The sequence below is a fragment of the Gobius niger genome (genome assembly GCF_951799975.1).
Source record: "Gobius niger genome assembly, chromosome: 13".
Lineage (NCBI taxonomy): Eukaryota > Metazoa > Chordata > Actinopteri > Gobiiformes > Gobiidae > Gobius > Gobius niger.
In genome coordinates this window covers 20,427,740-20,442,313 of record NC_136864.1, presented here as the reverse complement: position 1 = coordinate 20,442,313, position 14,574 = coordinate 20,427,740, and the positions used below count along the sequence as shown (strand labels likewise).

Below are 14,574 nucleotides of genomic sequence, written 5' to 3'. Positions count from 1 at the left end.
AGTAGACTCCATTTTAATGACACAACCGAAACTTCAAAAGCTCCTTTGTATTATTTGTTCTAGCTATGTTCTTTGGCCCTGGTCTGTGTGTTGATTGGACAGATTTTCCAGGTTGCTGGGATACGAATATTTTTTCTAGCAATGCAAAACAGTGCAGCGTATTAACGTTAGCATTGAAACTATTAAGGGCTAATGTTTATCCTACAAAAAACTATCCAGGAAAAGAGAGTAGTTCAAATGACAATACTGCCTGAAGTCAGTGTGGCTTGTTTTACCATAGAGAAACATTACTGTACACAGAGAATTAGTTGGAAAATGGATGTGATGTGGAAAGAGTGCATTTTCATGCTTTGAGCACTACCACATGTTATATGCGGTTATAGGTTTCATGAATGACTGCCAAACTGTCCTTTACCTAATCTTTAAGAATTTATTACCATCTCTCAGCAACATCATGGTTTCAATGCAAAGTCAGAGTGAATTACGGAACAGTTCAGAGGTGCACGGGGTTCAGTTAATAAGGGCTTTTAAACCGTAGATGAGAAGTTATTATTAAAGTATGAGCCTAAAATGAGTTACGAATTCAAACTGTGTCCAACAAACTTTATGTCCTATCCTTACTTGACCTATTACAACCAACTGCTCCTAGATGAACTCAACACCAAGATTTCATGGTCATGGGATTATTTGCACCTTTGTTGTTGAGGCTACACTTGAAATTAGTAAATGGAATTAAACAAAAATGGTGCTAAGAGTGTTACTTTCCTGTTGAATTCAGCTCGATGCTCGAACACAGACTAGTCCCCACGCAGATCCTTTTGGTCGTTATCAGAATTAGTGAAAGGCATTTGAACCAATCACAGTGAGGTGTGAACGCTCGGAAGAGGCAGATAGATTAATGTATTACTCTTTAGGGCAAAGCAAGTATATTAAGTGTGCAAGAATTGTATTTAAATCGCAATCATACGCTGTAAGAAATGTGTGATTCGATTCATTCTTACTATATCACCCGCACCTTTGACAAATTAATATTTTTGTTCGAAAATTACATTGTAAAGGGGAAATGAAACGGTTAAACAAATTATTTTTGAGGTACAGAGATGAAACTGCTGTATATTACATTTACCACACCAGCTCATGCTACCAGCGCTAAGTGCATAGCACTTTGGTGTCGATTCGTCAAATGTTTCAAATCAAGCCCCGAAAGTCATGTTATTTTATTACTTTTCTTGCTGATTCTGAACATAACATGGAGTTGTTATTAAAGAAATTATTGTGACTTTGTGGTTTTTGCGCTGGGATGATATCCCAGACCATTCGCTTGAGGCTCTGACTTGCAGCCAGCTGTAGACTACACAGACAGCCACTATATGCTGCGGTGTACGTCATAGGGTTGGCCCCGGGTCAGAACGCGCCGTGCACAGGTATCGGGTTTTTAGAAGTCCCGTAAGGAGCGTAGATGGGCAGCCCACCCCGGGACAATGCAAGCAGAGGGCGAGCAGCTGAAAGGCACCTATTGACAGGCTGTTTTAACACATTCCTGCTCTTATTGAGGCAGAGCGTGAACGGCGGCCCAAGGAAGTGCTTATGGATATTTGGGGAGGCTGGGACAGGATTATGTGGGGTAGACACAATTGGGTTCAAACTGGAAAATATACAGTGAAAGTGGCGCGTCTTATTGGACCCAAGAGCCAACCGTTTTTTCTCGGGCTCAATCAGCTCAGTTCAGCCCCGTGTTAAGAGGCCATGTATTACTGTTTATTGACACGGCTGTAAAAATGATATGGCTCGTATGACCCAGTTGGAGTGGCGACTTTATATATTATACTTGCATAAGATATAGGTTTAGCTTCTTAATGAGCTATCAACAGTGAGCTTATGAAAATACTCGCCGTGGTCCAGATTACTGCAGTTTATACGAGGGTCTACCTTATCCCCTTGTTGGTTTTACCCCAGCTTCTCATTACGGTCTTATGCAGGAATGATAATAGCAGCCTGAGCCGTTCGGAGGATGGAAACAAGGCCAGTGGGTTGATCGGAGGGTTTCCATTCTGTGTGCCGGCACCTCCAAAGAAGGCCACAATCAAATGAAATAACCCCCCTGTGGTGAGAAGATGATTTTGTAAACTTATATCTTCTTCTTGATGCAGAACTGATGTCTCACACTCAAAATATGCGGTTGAACACTTTCCAGAATGTATGTATTTGTGGACTTGTTACCCCGACAGAGTCATCTCCAAAGAAGCCAAGGTTTTAAAGTAATGTCGAGTCCTTCTGTCTCAGACACCAACTCATTCATTAAGACCATTAGCTAATGGTGTTGGCTCTCCTTTTTATTACGACCTGTATCTTTTGTGCTTACTTCTTGCTTTGTACCATTTATATCTTGATAAATAGGTTGTTTTCTTCCTGCTAGTCTGTCTCATCCTTCAATCTTGGCAGTATTGAGAGAGATGGAACATTTATTGATTCAAAGGCTCTTAAAGACAAAAACCTGTATAATCTTTAAAGCAGTACTAGGTAACTTGTTTACCTTAATAAATCATTTTCGTAATCCTTCTGGGGAAGGTGTTGATGGGGTGATTGGGGGGTCTTTCAAGTTGAACCACAATTGCACATTTCCTGCACTGGGTCGGAGGCCTCAATACACACTAATGGAATCACGAAGAAGATATTATCGGTATCGGAAAAATAAAAGGCTCAAAAGCAGGAACCAAAAAGAACCTTCCATCTTTAGATTCAGGTTTACTTGACTTGTTTCAGCTCAAATAATTGATTCATATTTAAATGAAATGGTCTTTAATGGAATAAATGAACTTAATTTTTCTGTTCATGGATCTATACGACACATATTTCAGTATCGAAGAAGAAGCTACCAGGCTAACCTGCAAAACTAACCGCGGGCTAGCATCACTTAAACAGTATTTACAGCCAAGTTTGTGAAAAAAAAAATATCTCCATTGTGTAATTGGATGTACAATATCCCTCTATATCTCTTCTGTCAACAGAGTATTTACTCTCAAAATTATTAATGAGTAAAAAACCGTAACATGCTACGACACCTGCAGTGGCGCTTATGGCCTCTAGGGGCATGAGTTACTGCTTTAAATCTTAAAATCCTAAAATTTCAAGTAAAACTTAAAATTTTTACATTCGTTGAGTAATAAAAGCTAAATACAAATGAAAAGATGTGACTAAAATGATCCAAAGCCCGATGTCCTCACTCCCTAATGTTCAGTGTCAGAGCAAACGCTGTGGAAATGGGCATCTGTGTTATGCTTGTAATAGCTGTCGCTGGTTCATTGAAAGAGTTGAAAACAGACACATGGGCTTGTCAGAGTTCCTGCTCTGGCCACATGCTTATTTGAGCTGTGCATCTCTGCTCCAGCAGCATCCCAGACACAGATGTCACGAACCCTCTTGACCCTCTCGCAGCAGCTCGCCTTCCTCTGGGGTTCGTCACCGGCCACATCTCGTGTCTGTAACTCTCCCCAAATTGTTTACCAAGATAAAAATGTGTAGTAAATAAGCTCTGAAGCAATTGTTTGTGGATCATCTGTAAGTGATTTTAATTGGGTTTCGCTTGCCTCAATGCGGAGATCCATGCTGTGAGCTTTTGCTTTGTTGGAGTTGCAAGGACTTTGTGTGATCTACGAGGCTTTGAGTGGTTCTTTAATTAGCACTGACATCTCTCACATAAGAGGAGGGGGGAGGGGGCTGACGGACACTGACTGCAGCGGTGCACTCAGGAGATGAACACAAACGGATTTGGGAAAATGAAGAGGCATCTTTAAAGGTAGAGAGCCCTGGGTAAGGCCCAAGGAGAGTCCATAAATCTTGTCTTCTTAGTCAGGGCTTTCCGCAAGTGGCCAAATGGAAATCTGTCACGGTTAGATATGAGCGCTGCGCCGTGCTTTCTGATATACTGTGAATATTTGTGCAGCAAAAGACTAACCCGTATTTAGATCTTGGCCGAATGCCACAGATCTGAATCATCCGGAGAGAAAGTCATGTCTATAGAGAAACAGTCTTGCTTCTTTCGACTTTCTGGCTGACTATATTACGTGTCGGATTAATAGATTATGTTTTTGCCTTTGGCCATAACCTTAAAATAAGATAAGAAAACCTTCAGTTTCTCTAAATTTGGTAAAAAGCTATTTTTTCTTTTGCCAGTTTTGCCGGCAATATACAGGCCAATGAATTTAAACAAACAAAGACGACAATGCCAGCAAAGCCCATTCAACTGAAAGCGTAAACATAAGGTAGCATTTAAGGCTTGTTGCAGATCGTCAGCATTCATCGAACCCTCCACCCAAGACCACTTAATTCTACAGATACAGATCCAGTCATGTGCTGTATAACTCTTCCAGCTGCCCGTCTGTCTGTCTCACTTAGTCCAGGGCTGAAGACTCCTCTTGTCTGCAGTTTTGACGATATAATGGATTGATGAAACTCAACAAGCCTGCATCTCTCTCTCTGTTAATTGAAAACATGGCCACAAGAGACTTTTTTATTTCCTTAAGCCACCTTGATTTCTCCATCTGGTTCCAGGGCTGAACCTGGCAGCATTCCAGTGACAAGCCTGCATCCTTAACCCCGAGGTACTCACCACAAAGCTGCCAGGCTTCAGTCAATATATCCATCCATTATAATATCATTTCGTGTTAGATGTGTGACGTAGGTACTCTCATGGGAAGTGAAATGAAAACCGCTCTTCCTTAATGCAGTTGGAAATGTTTGGAGATGATAATTGGTCGTTGTTTATCCTGTTATTATACCACTCAACTGTAAACTGCTGCGGTTTGAAAGACAATTGGGGTTTTGGGCTTACATGAAAGGAACAATGAAAAAGAAATGTACCGCTAACCAATGAAACGACTTCCTGAGTTGTGCATCCAGGCAGGATATGGATCAGCGGCGGGGTGCCCATTGTAAACAAGGTCAGTTTAACATTACGAGATTTGTTTGTCTTTAATTTGCTGGACATAAGCTCAAATTTAAAGGGAGCTGAATGAAAGCAGCCTTGTTCAATTCCATGCTGCAATGGCTCCAAATCAGGTTTACATTTCTAAATGCTTATGTTCCATGAAGACTGTATTTTTACCACAGTTTTGACTTTATTCAGTTAAATTGTGTTGTTTTTGGTCAGCGAATGTTGATGTTGTAGCTCAAAGCATCTCTGACTTCAACACGTTTCAGCTCTAAAATAAAATGTATTGTGTGTCTAACCATCTATTTGTTTTTGCGAGCCAAAAGCAACATTTGGACACATTTGCCCTTTTCCTGTGCTTAAGTTAAATTGAACTCAACTCAACTGAAATCGTTGCATAATGCATCTGATTGGATTAGGTAGAGAGTTTTAATACGGGCACACAATACACGAAAATGGAAGTTTTCTGGCTATTGAATTTCTCTCATAGCTACATATTTGAGGTCGACCAATATGTTTTTTTCTAAGGCCGATGCCGATATGCTCGGCCGATATTTTTGACAAATATTTTTCTAAATGTCTGGTCTATAATCCTGTAAAAACTCCAGCTGTGTCCAATTTTATTTTATTACTATAGGGGATTCAATCATGGTTTCTGTCCCAGCTTTGATTAGTTTCCATTAGCATTAGCATGCTACCATTAGCAATGTTGCGCGACGATCAAAAATACAATTACGGAGGTGAAAACTAACTCAGTGATTGAATTCTCCAGGTTCTGTGCTTCAAAATGACACGCAACATGCCCATATTCACAGAAACTAACTAACTTTAGTCAGACCTGTGGCTAACTAACCAACTTTCATTGCGACGTTTCTCTGTTATGCTGAGGCCTAGGAAGTTGTGGGGGGACTCGTTTTAAAGCCCTGACTTCGCGGGAAGTCTAATATTCGGTCCCGGAGATATCAGCTTTTATCGGCGCTAGATTGCCCGAAAGCCGATATTGTAAAATCCCCAATTATCGCCCCGATCTACTACATATACAGCTATTTTTAACTGTCATCATTTAACAAAACCATAAAACGATCGGCTAAGTTGAGAATTCAGAAATATAGCCGCACTCTGATAAATGTCAGCTTGGAACTTGGAATACGCAAACACATGTTGCTGCTTGTGTGTATCAGTCAAAAGGAAACAGAGGTGAGACTGGCATTGTCTATTGAAGGTCTTTCAAATCCCATGATGCCGTGCACTCGTGTTTAAAGGGGGGTTGAGAAAGTTCCCTTGGCCTTTCAGGGTAATCCCATGATAAATAAACGAGGGAGACAAGACTAGCACTGCTATCTGTAAGCCAATACTCTCCGGCTGGGCTCACTCGGACATGAGTCTCTCCTCCTTTTACACAGCGACACACATGCATATCATATCAGTCTGGCGCGGTGACCACATAAGGTGAATAATTCGGCCTGTCCTGTCAGCATCCATGTCCAAAACGCACTCATAAGGCAGTGAAAAAATGCTGCGCTGGTTCACCGCTTAGCTTACACTCATTACATGCCTTGTGTTTCCCCAAAGTCATCACACATCAACAACACGCATCCAACGCATTTTCCCACCCCATCAACCTATGTCCGCAGGCTATCACATAAGGAATGGCTGCGATTGTGAAGGTGTAACAAGGACAAACAGGTGCACCGAATCGGACCCTGTAACCAAATGGGGTTTCCATTCTCACGCCATCATCGGGTCAAGGGTAATTGATTTACGGCCATTGCTGGTCAGTGCCGTAATTCAACCTGTCATCTCATTGGCTGGAGGGATTATTCGGTCACAAGGTTTGACCAATGAGGCATGGCTCCATTCTGCTATAATGAGATTAAGACTCGATTCACTCGACGCTGTGTTGGTCTGTTTGCACTGAGGTATTTCAAAGTAGGGCTGCACGTTTTGGAGAAATAGCCTATTTCAGTTCACAGTGGTGCGCAACTTTTTTTTGTTGCAGTTTGCAGGTTTTAGACAAAAGAGACCCCACAGAGACGAGATAAGATTGTTTGCAAGGGACATACAACCAAAATAACTGCAGCCTTTGCAGTTTGCTCGCTGTGACCATTTACATTGCAGAAACCATTCGACTGCGATTAATTGTTCAGCCCTATTTAACTTGCTTTGATGAAATGCCTTGACAACTAAAAGCTGGAAGTGCAAACAGAACCGTGACTGAACCCTTCTTAATGCTCATATGTTACCAGCCTGTTTACATTCTTGTCTCAGAGAATAGAGCCGTGTCACACAAAGGGAGGAGTGAGAAATTGTCTTGGGATAAAACTTCACTTGGCCTCATGAAGAAGGATCTCGCAATCCGTGTCCTCATTTTTCATAGCTTCAGAACAAAGATAACCTTTTTTGGTGATAGTGTAGACCTCCCAGACACCACTGTCTGGACATGATGTAATGGGATTATATACTGCCTTAAATATGTGTTGTGAATCCCAGGAATGCCTAGTGTGACAAGTAATATTTGCGGTCGCTTGTATATGCAATACGACAGGGAGGCCCATAGGGATTTACAATTCAGGATTAATGACATCGTTTATGTGCATTAGTTTGACAGATTAATGGTTGGTTTGTTTGTATAATCTGCAGACTATCAAACACAAAAGCACAAATATAAACACGAAACACAACACAAAAAATATTGTAGGGGATTTTGCCAATGTAACTAAGAGAAGGATAAACAAATCTGAAACACATTTTATCATTTTAGTGAGTTTTAGTTAGTTCCGATTAAGGAATATTAAAGAATTCTGTAAACATTTTAAGACATAGTTAATATTAGCTAATATAAGCAACATGCTTCAGCCTAATCCTTTATTGGTTGAATTGTCACTGGTTTAGAATTGTATGTATCTTAGTGCTGTCAATCGACTCATTTTTAAAAGCCAATGAATCACACTTCACAAAGGCGAATGAATCATAATTATTTCAGGTAATATGTGTGCGTGAGATGCAGGAGTGTTAGGTCAAAACATATGATCGATAAACACTTTCAGTATTTTTAATTGTGAGTTAAAGCATAAACTTTCGCAGCCCAAATATAAGTTTAAATGCATCAACCAAAATAAACCACTCATTCGACTGCCTTGTTCGCCGATGCTCCCGACTGAGCCCTAATATTGTTATGTAAGTCAAAATATTGTATCTATTTTGTGGCATGTGCTCTGGTCTCTGATGTAGTTGAGACTTGAGTATGTCAGCCCACATGCACGCAGCATTTGTCTTAAGGTGTTGATGTGGGCCCTCGCCAAAGCAGTTGCTCCGTTCTGTCTTTTATCGCTGTGACAATGTGGTGCGTGTTACAGTGTAGTATGTGCGCGCATCGAGTGCACGTGTGACCGGGGGCCCGCTCTACCACATGTGAGCTTGTTTTATGCGTCCAGAGGGAGTTAAGGTTAATGCAATAAAACAACCTTCCCGTGCCCAGCGTCTGCCTTAAAGGAGGATTTAAGACCTGAGTGGAGTGTGGACGGAGTAGGACAGAAGCAGTGCAGTAAAGGCTAACAGTGCAGTAAAGAACAAAATGAAGGAATGCGGTTATTTGGTTTAGAAACGGTGAGTCTGGCCAGCCACTCGTGTAAAAACCTCCAATTAACTGAATTTATAAGCAAGATAAATTTTGCCACCGATTGAAGGCAGATTTGAATGGATTTAGAAGCAATTTGTTGGCAGATAAAAGGCAGCGCAATTAGAATCAAATCAGACATTTTCATGCTTCACAAGAAACAAGTTTTATGCTTTTGTCATTTCATTTAAAATGATGTAATGATGTAGTTTTAGTGTTCACAACTCAACTATATCAGACAATTAAGGAATCTGGTATTACTACTTGCTCTTGCTGTAAATGCATTATGTATATAAAATGTCAGCAAATGAAGTGAATTCACATTGATCTAGAATTTGTATCCCAAGAGCAAAAGCTATTACGCTGACGCCGGCTAATTGAGGGCCACTTAATAACACAGCCCAGAGGCTTTTAAGCCAATGAGATCTCATCGATTTTGCTTGTTGGTTGGAAGCCCACGCCCCTTTCTTCAACAGCCTCTACCTCCCGTAAGGCCCTGCTGTCTGTAATGGGCCACTGGAGATGAGAGCTATTATTGCTATGTGAATGCATGTGCTTTCCCCTCCATGAGGTAGTGGAATGTTCTGCATTTACTGTCAGCCCTCAGCTCTAAAGTCACTCATCACAAGTTTCCTTTATCAAGACCACTGACCATCTGCCCACAGTTATGAATTACTTCACATAATTCACTTTTGGTATTCAAAATCATTCAACAGAAATTCATTCTTTAAACTGAGGGCATCTGTGTGTCCACGTGTCTATGCACTCAGCTGTGCAGGTGTGTTTCAGTGGTTTATAGAAGCCACAGTCTCCACCCTTTGGATTTTTTTTTAGCTTAACAAGTGTGTGTCTGCTCTGTTCCCCACAGGTGGACAAGGTGTGTGGCCTGTCTGCAAGAGAGCGCACTGGCACTAAGCCTCCACACTCAGAGGTCACGACCTCCAACATGAACCTGTCTACAGCAGCGCCGTCTGCCTCCCAGCCGCTATCAGAGCAGTGGCTGGGCAGGTTAGCAAATTTGAGAAGGTACGGAAATGTTTGAATTAGCACATTTTTTTTTCAACATTTTGAAAGGGTATTGTCAATTGTATGTTTATCTCTTGCATAAAAATGTCAATACACAAAAAAACACATTTAGGACCTGTAGGGTCAGACTCTAGGCTTTGCCCTCAGCTTGGCCTCTAAGGCTGGCATCCCATGCCCACAACAGCTGCCTGTGCTGTGCCATATGAAAGAGGGGAGTGGGTGAGATTTATCTTGACAGACCAACAATTTCCTGTTTACCCAGACATCCATACCACCAGCTCTGAACACAGACCGGACCATTTTAAATACCCCGACACACAGAGCCCCAGTTGCGGTGCTATTTGCCCAACCTTGTCCTAAACCATGAATCACTGTCCTTGTGCCAAGAGAGCTAACAGGTCTGGCCTGGCACTGCCACCGCCATTCAGGGTAGCACAGTCCAACTCCCTGCTCACTGCCAAGCCTGACCAGCAGCACATAGGGGTGAGCCCACTTCAGAGGCAGCGGAGGGAACACAGTCCACTGTTGAATGCATGACACATCATAAAGTCATTTTTTGTTTTCTAATCAAATGTCTTCTGTTTTTGAGTCCATGTGAAGCATATTCATAGTTTAATTCATCAGATGTCGTGTGGGGATTGATGCATGTGCATGATCAGTCACTCTTTTTCAGGGTCAACTGACTTTGTCTTCTCCTTCTGTGTTGTGTTTCTTTCTTTTTTCCTTTATATTGTTACCTTTCTCATCTTTCACTCTCACCTCCATCTCATTCCTCTGCATCGTCCATGCTTGCTCGGACTACTATTCCCATCATTCCCAGCTCACTCCCCCTGAAACCCTCCAAGAACAATAAACACGATCTGAGAACACTGTCTAGGTAAGCTTGACCTCTGGGATCTTCTTTAACATCTCTTATAGCACTTAAGTAGCAATGGCAATTCATGCTCAGCTATGTACTTGTATTAAAACCTTAACAAAGACAACATGCATTAAGGATATGCCTTATAATTCTAAAAGCAGTCAATGCATCTCAGAGCTAATTTTCTAAACTGCTTTTAGCTGGCTGAGTGTTTTATTATGGAACCAAGCTGCTTCATTACAGAAAGATATGAGACTTGTGAGATTTAGATTGTCAGTCTCAACTAACACTGCTATTCAAGCTGGCTTCTATCACTGACAAATAATACTTACTATGCAGCTTTCCTTTTATTTATTTATTTTCCTATAGTTGATTAAATTGAATAAATTCTGAAAACAAGGAACTATTTCAAAAAAATTCAAGCGATTGTCCGGACAACATAGAGTGAAATCCTTCACACATTCATTGATTCATGGATGGCAGCAATGTGTTTCTCATTTAGATATGCTGCTATTGTTTTCCTGGGATGACTATATTTATTATGATAAACAGATGTTAGTGAATCTGCTGCCGCTACTCTGTCGCTAACAGAAATGTGCTGACACAGTGAAGTGGTCAGATTTAAAGCCTGCATATTTCTGCCAATATAACTAATCATCTTCCTCACATGCATGGAGCTTAGATTGGACAAGTTACTAACGTGATGTGCCGTTTGAATATGCTTATTTTCATTCTCGATTGCTCAATCTCTTGTGACGTCCTCTTTTTTTCTGTGGCCTTTCTCAGAGAGTTCCTGACGTATGTGCGGCGCTACAGGTCGTTCTTTGCGGCCCTGCCTGAGCTGCTGTGTGAGGGGGAGAACGTCGTCGGCGAGTCCACCTGTTGGAGCGGAGATGATGTGGTGGAAAGGTGAGTCAAATACATTTACAACTAGACTGGCAGTACAACAATGAGTCAAATGGTAAAGTGATAATCTGACCATATGGATGCAATATGTAATGAAGTCCTTAGCTCACACACAAACATCCCTGCCCTCTTCTGTTCCCTGCCCACTCATCTGAATGTTCAGCCTATCTCCTGCTTTGAACAAGTGATTTGTCTGTGAGCTATAAGGAAGTTTTTGAATTCTTATCTGCAATGGAACAAATCATTCCAATATTTCCCCATTTCTCCTGATCCCCTCTTATCTGTCCTCTTTGTTTCATAGTCTCGAACACTATTTTTCAGAGGCTTTGTTTTGGTTGATTTATAGGTGTAGCTTTGGAATCTGCTCATGTTGTTCAAGTTTCGGCTGCATCTTTCCAAGTGTGTGTATGTGTAAACTCCTGTGCTTCCACTGACAGAGAGCAGAGAGTGGAGGCAGAGGGCTGTGCCAAAGTCTGTAAGCCATTCCTTTGCTGGATCTGGTTCTTAAACATTCAGTCCACAATTATGATAAGGTTATGCTCTCCTTTTGTGGTAGCCCCAACCCGGCGCCTCGTACGATGGCAACCTTCACCCTCTGCGCTTCCAGCATTGGTCATTGGCCGAAGAAAAAAATAGAAAAATAAACAAAAGATCCTCTCCCACTAAACGATCTGATCCTCTTAATGTTGATCTGTCATCCTCTGGGGTTTGGAAAGCATGTTGTCAGAAATGTTAGTAGTTTGGCAGTTTCACAATCCCATTATTTCAGTTCTGTTCTGTTGCTTTGGACTGGTACTCTCCGCCCTTCCCAAATGCTCATGATCTGCCAATGGCTGAGACACATTATGCAGACCACCCATTCATCAGCTCCTATGACAGTTTGTCAGAGGACAAACAAAGTGCAGAGTTAAAAGTACACACTCTAGTCTGTACCCAGTCTTGTAAACGTTCAGCTTTACATACAATTTCTATATTTTTTCACTGTGCTCATTTCACCAACAGCACTAATGAGCTGTAATAGTGTTTTATCGCACTCTCTCTGGTGGGCATGGGGTCTTTGCTTGTGGTGTCATGTGTTCTTTGGTAGAAAAGAAAACAGTCTCCTGCTGAGCCTTTTGGCACTACTCATAAACTGCTCACATTGGCTTGTGGCTGCGTGGCTGAAGTCTTCCACTAGACCTGACACTGTTGGCATGTATATGAGCCGAGCGAGGAGTAGACAAAGCATGAAAAGAGGTGACGTCTTGGTGTGTTGGTGCCCCGTGCCTCCCTGTGCCCCTCATGAAGGGAGCATGGTGGGCCAGTGAGAGGGGAGCGGACCTTGGCAGCATAAAGACTTATTGTGGAGTCAGTGGAGTCGGGCACAGCCCCGCTGTGGGGACCCCAAAGCCTGGAGGGGGAACAAAGACTGTCCTATGAGGCTGTATGGGAAAGACTGGGAATGACTTGGACACTCACTGCCCCTGACCATGCCATCAATGCCAGGCCTGGGAAAGTTGATTGAGATAAAATGGGACCAAAACCTTTTATATTGGAACAGTTTCGTATCGTACTTATTTTTATATTCCTCTTTGGCTGTACCAGACACAGAAGCCACCGACAACAGGGATGCTCAAGGCCATTCGTGGTGCTAAGCCGCTGTTTGCTGTCGTCATACTTCCTGTGGACCCAAAACCTCAGAGGGCCTGCTGGGTTTTCCCCACAAGTTGAGGACGTGTAGACACACAGTCACACATATCAATCTGTATGGCACCCATGTGCCATTCAGCAGCTGGAGAGGATATCCATTTAGACACAATCACACTGACAAACAATGACACTCACACTATGTTCAAAGTCCAGCAGCAGTGTTTGATGTGGGGGATTGAAATTCCCTTCCTCCCTTATTCAGCAACCGATGACAGAGAACCAAGTGTAAGGGGGACAAGCAGTCGTACTTACAACATAAAATATGTGTTGGCATTTGTTCAGACATTTCTCAACATTTACACTGTCACAAGTGTCAAAAGTTCATATTTTCTGGAAAGATGAGGTCATTGTAAATTGTCACTCTTTGAATAGAGATGTACTTACAGTTGATGCCGGATGAAAAAGTCCAATCGTCATATACTGACTTTTTTTGATCTGGTTTCTTAAACTTTGTTCGATGATTTGTTTGATGGTTACTTTGATGATTGATGTTGGTTTCATTAAAAAGTCTTCATAGTGGACTGTCGGGACACGACAGTATGTGCTCTATCAGCAAACATCTGATTCCCAGACTTCCAACACCTCGATAATAAAGTGAAATACAAACACATAATGTTTAATAATGATGACTGTAACACACTATTAACAATCTGCATACTTACGCCGTTACCGTTGGTTTTAACTGTGTTAAATGTTGTACAATATTCTATTCTATTCTATTCTTTTTTGTTGTCACAATAGAGTGGAATATGTATTTTGCTGCATATTATACTTGCATATATTTGTGGACAAAAGCACTACTGCATGCTGAATAAAGTACTTTAGCAATCACAAACCAGACCTAGTTCTAATGCTTTATTTGCAGGTAACTGTTAGCATGACCGAAAGGTGACGCTCTGCTTTTCCCCAGTCCCACCAAGAATTGTGATGTTCAGAATGAGTCAGGAAGGTTGAGTTTGGATTGTGGATTATATTTCAAATATAGCTCAATGTTATGGCATAAAAACATATATTTGACGTATATTTGATAATTGATAGATTTGTTTGGCAGAGGGCGATCAAAAACTGTGTTTGACTCATAGATGAATTAACAGTGCTTCTGGATGCCTCACATGCCTTTTTATCAGTTTGTGATGATCCATTTGTTTATGGTCTTGACATCTGGAAGTTATTGAGTTATTGTAGAGAAAGGCAGGAAGAGTGCTGCAATAGGCAAAGCAGTTACTAACACAGCTCCCTCCCAGTGTCTCTGTGACAATCTCACGGGTCAATGAGCTTCAGTCCCAAATATGTGGCTCAATTGGATAATCAACCTTCTGCAAATTGGGTAATGAATAAGCGATTTGTGAGCCCATTCTTCTTAGTTGCTCAATAAACTCAACATTATGCCAACAAGAAGCTATAGTAGTCTTTATTGCACCAATTAGATGAATACTGAGGTGGGGGACAAGTCGTTCTCGTAGTTGCTTTTTAACTGTCATGTTTTGACCTGGTGGTTTACGGTTAATATCTCTATAATTGCTGGGACAAACCATATGAAACAAAAAC

At 41.6% G+C, this 14,574-nt stretch overlaps 1 protein-coding gene across 2 annotated transcripts in view; it reads left to right on the top strand.

The window, feature by feature from the left end:
* Positions 1-14,574, top strand: part of LOC306973182 (glypican-5-like) — a 65,307-nt gene that overhangs the window by 14,881 nt on the left and 35,852 nt on the right. Inside the window, exons 4-6 of one of the 2 annotated variants that reach the window (XM_079570034.1) lie at positions 9,415-9,572; positions 10,393-10,449; positions 11,218-11,340. In XM_079570034.1, coding sequence (XP_079426160.1) covers positions 9,415-9,572; positions 10,393-10,449; positions 11,218-11,340 — 338 coding nt within the window. The remainder of the gene's footprint in view (positions 1-9,414; positions 9,573-10,392; positions 10,450-11,217; positions 11,341-14,574) is intronic. The other variant, XM_079570035.1, reaches the window with a different exon arrangement.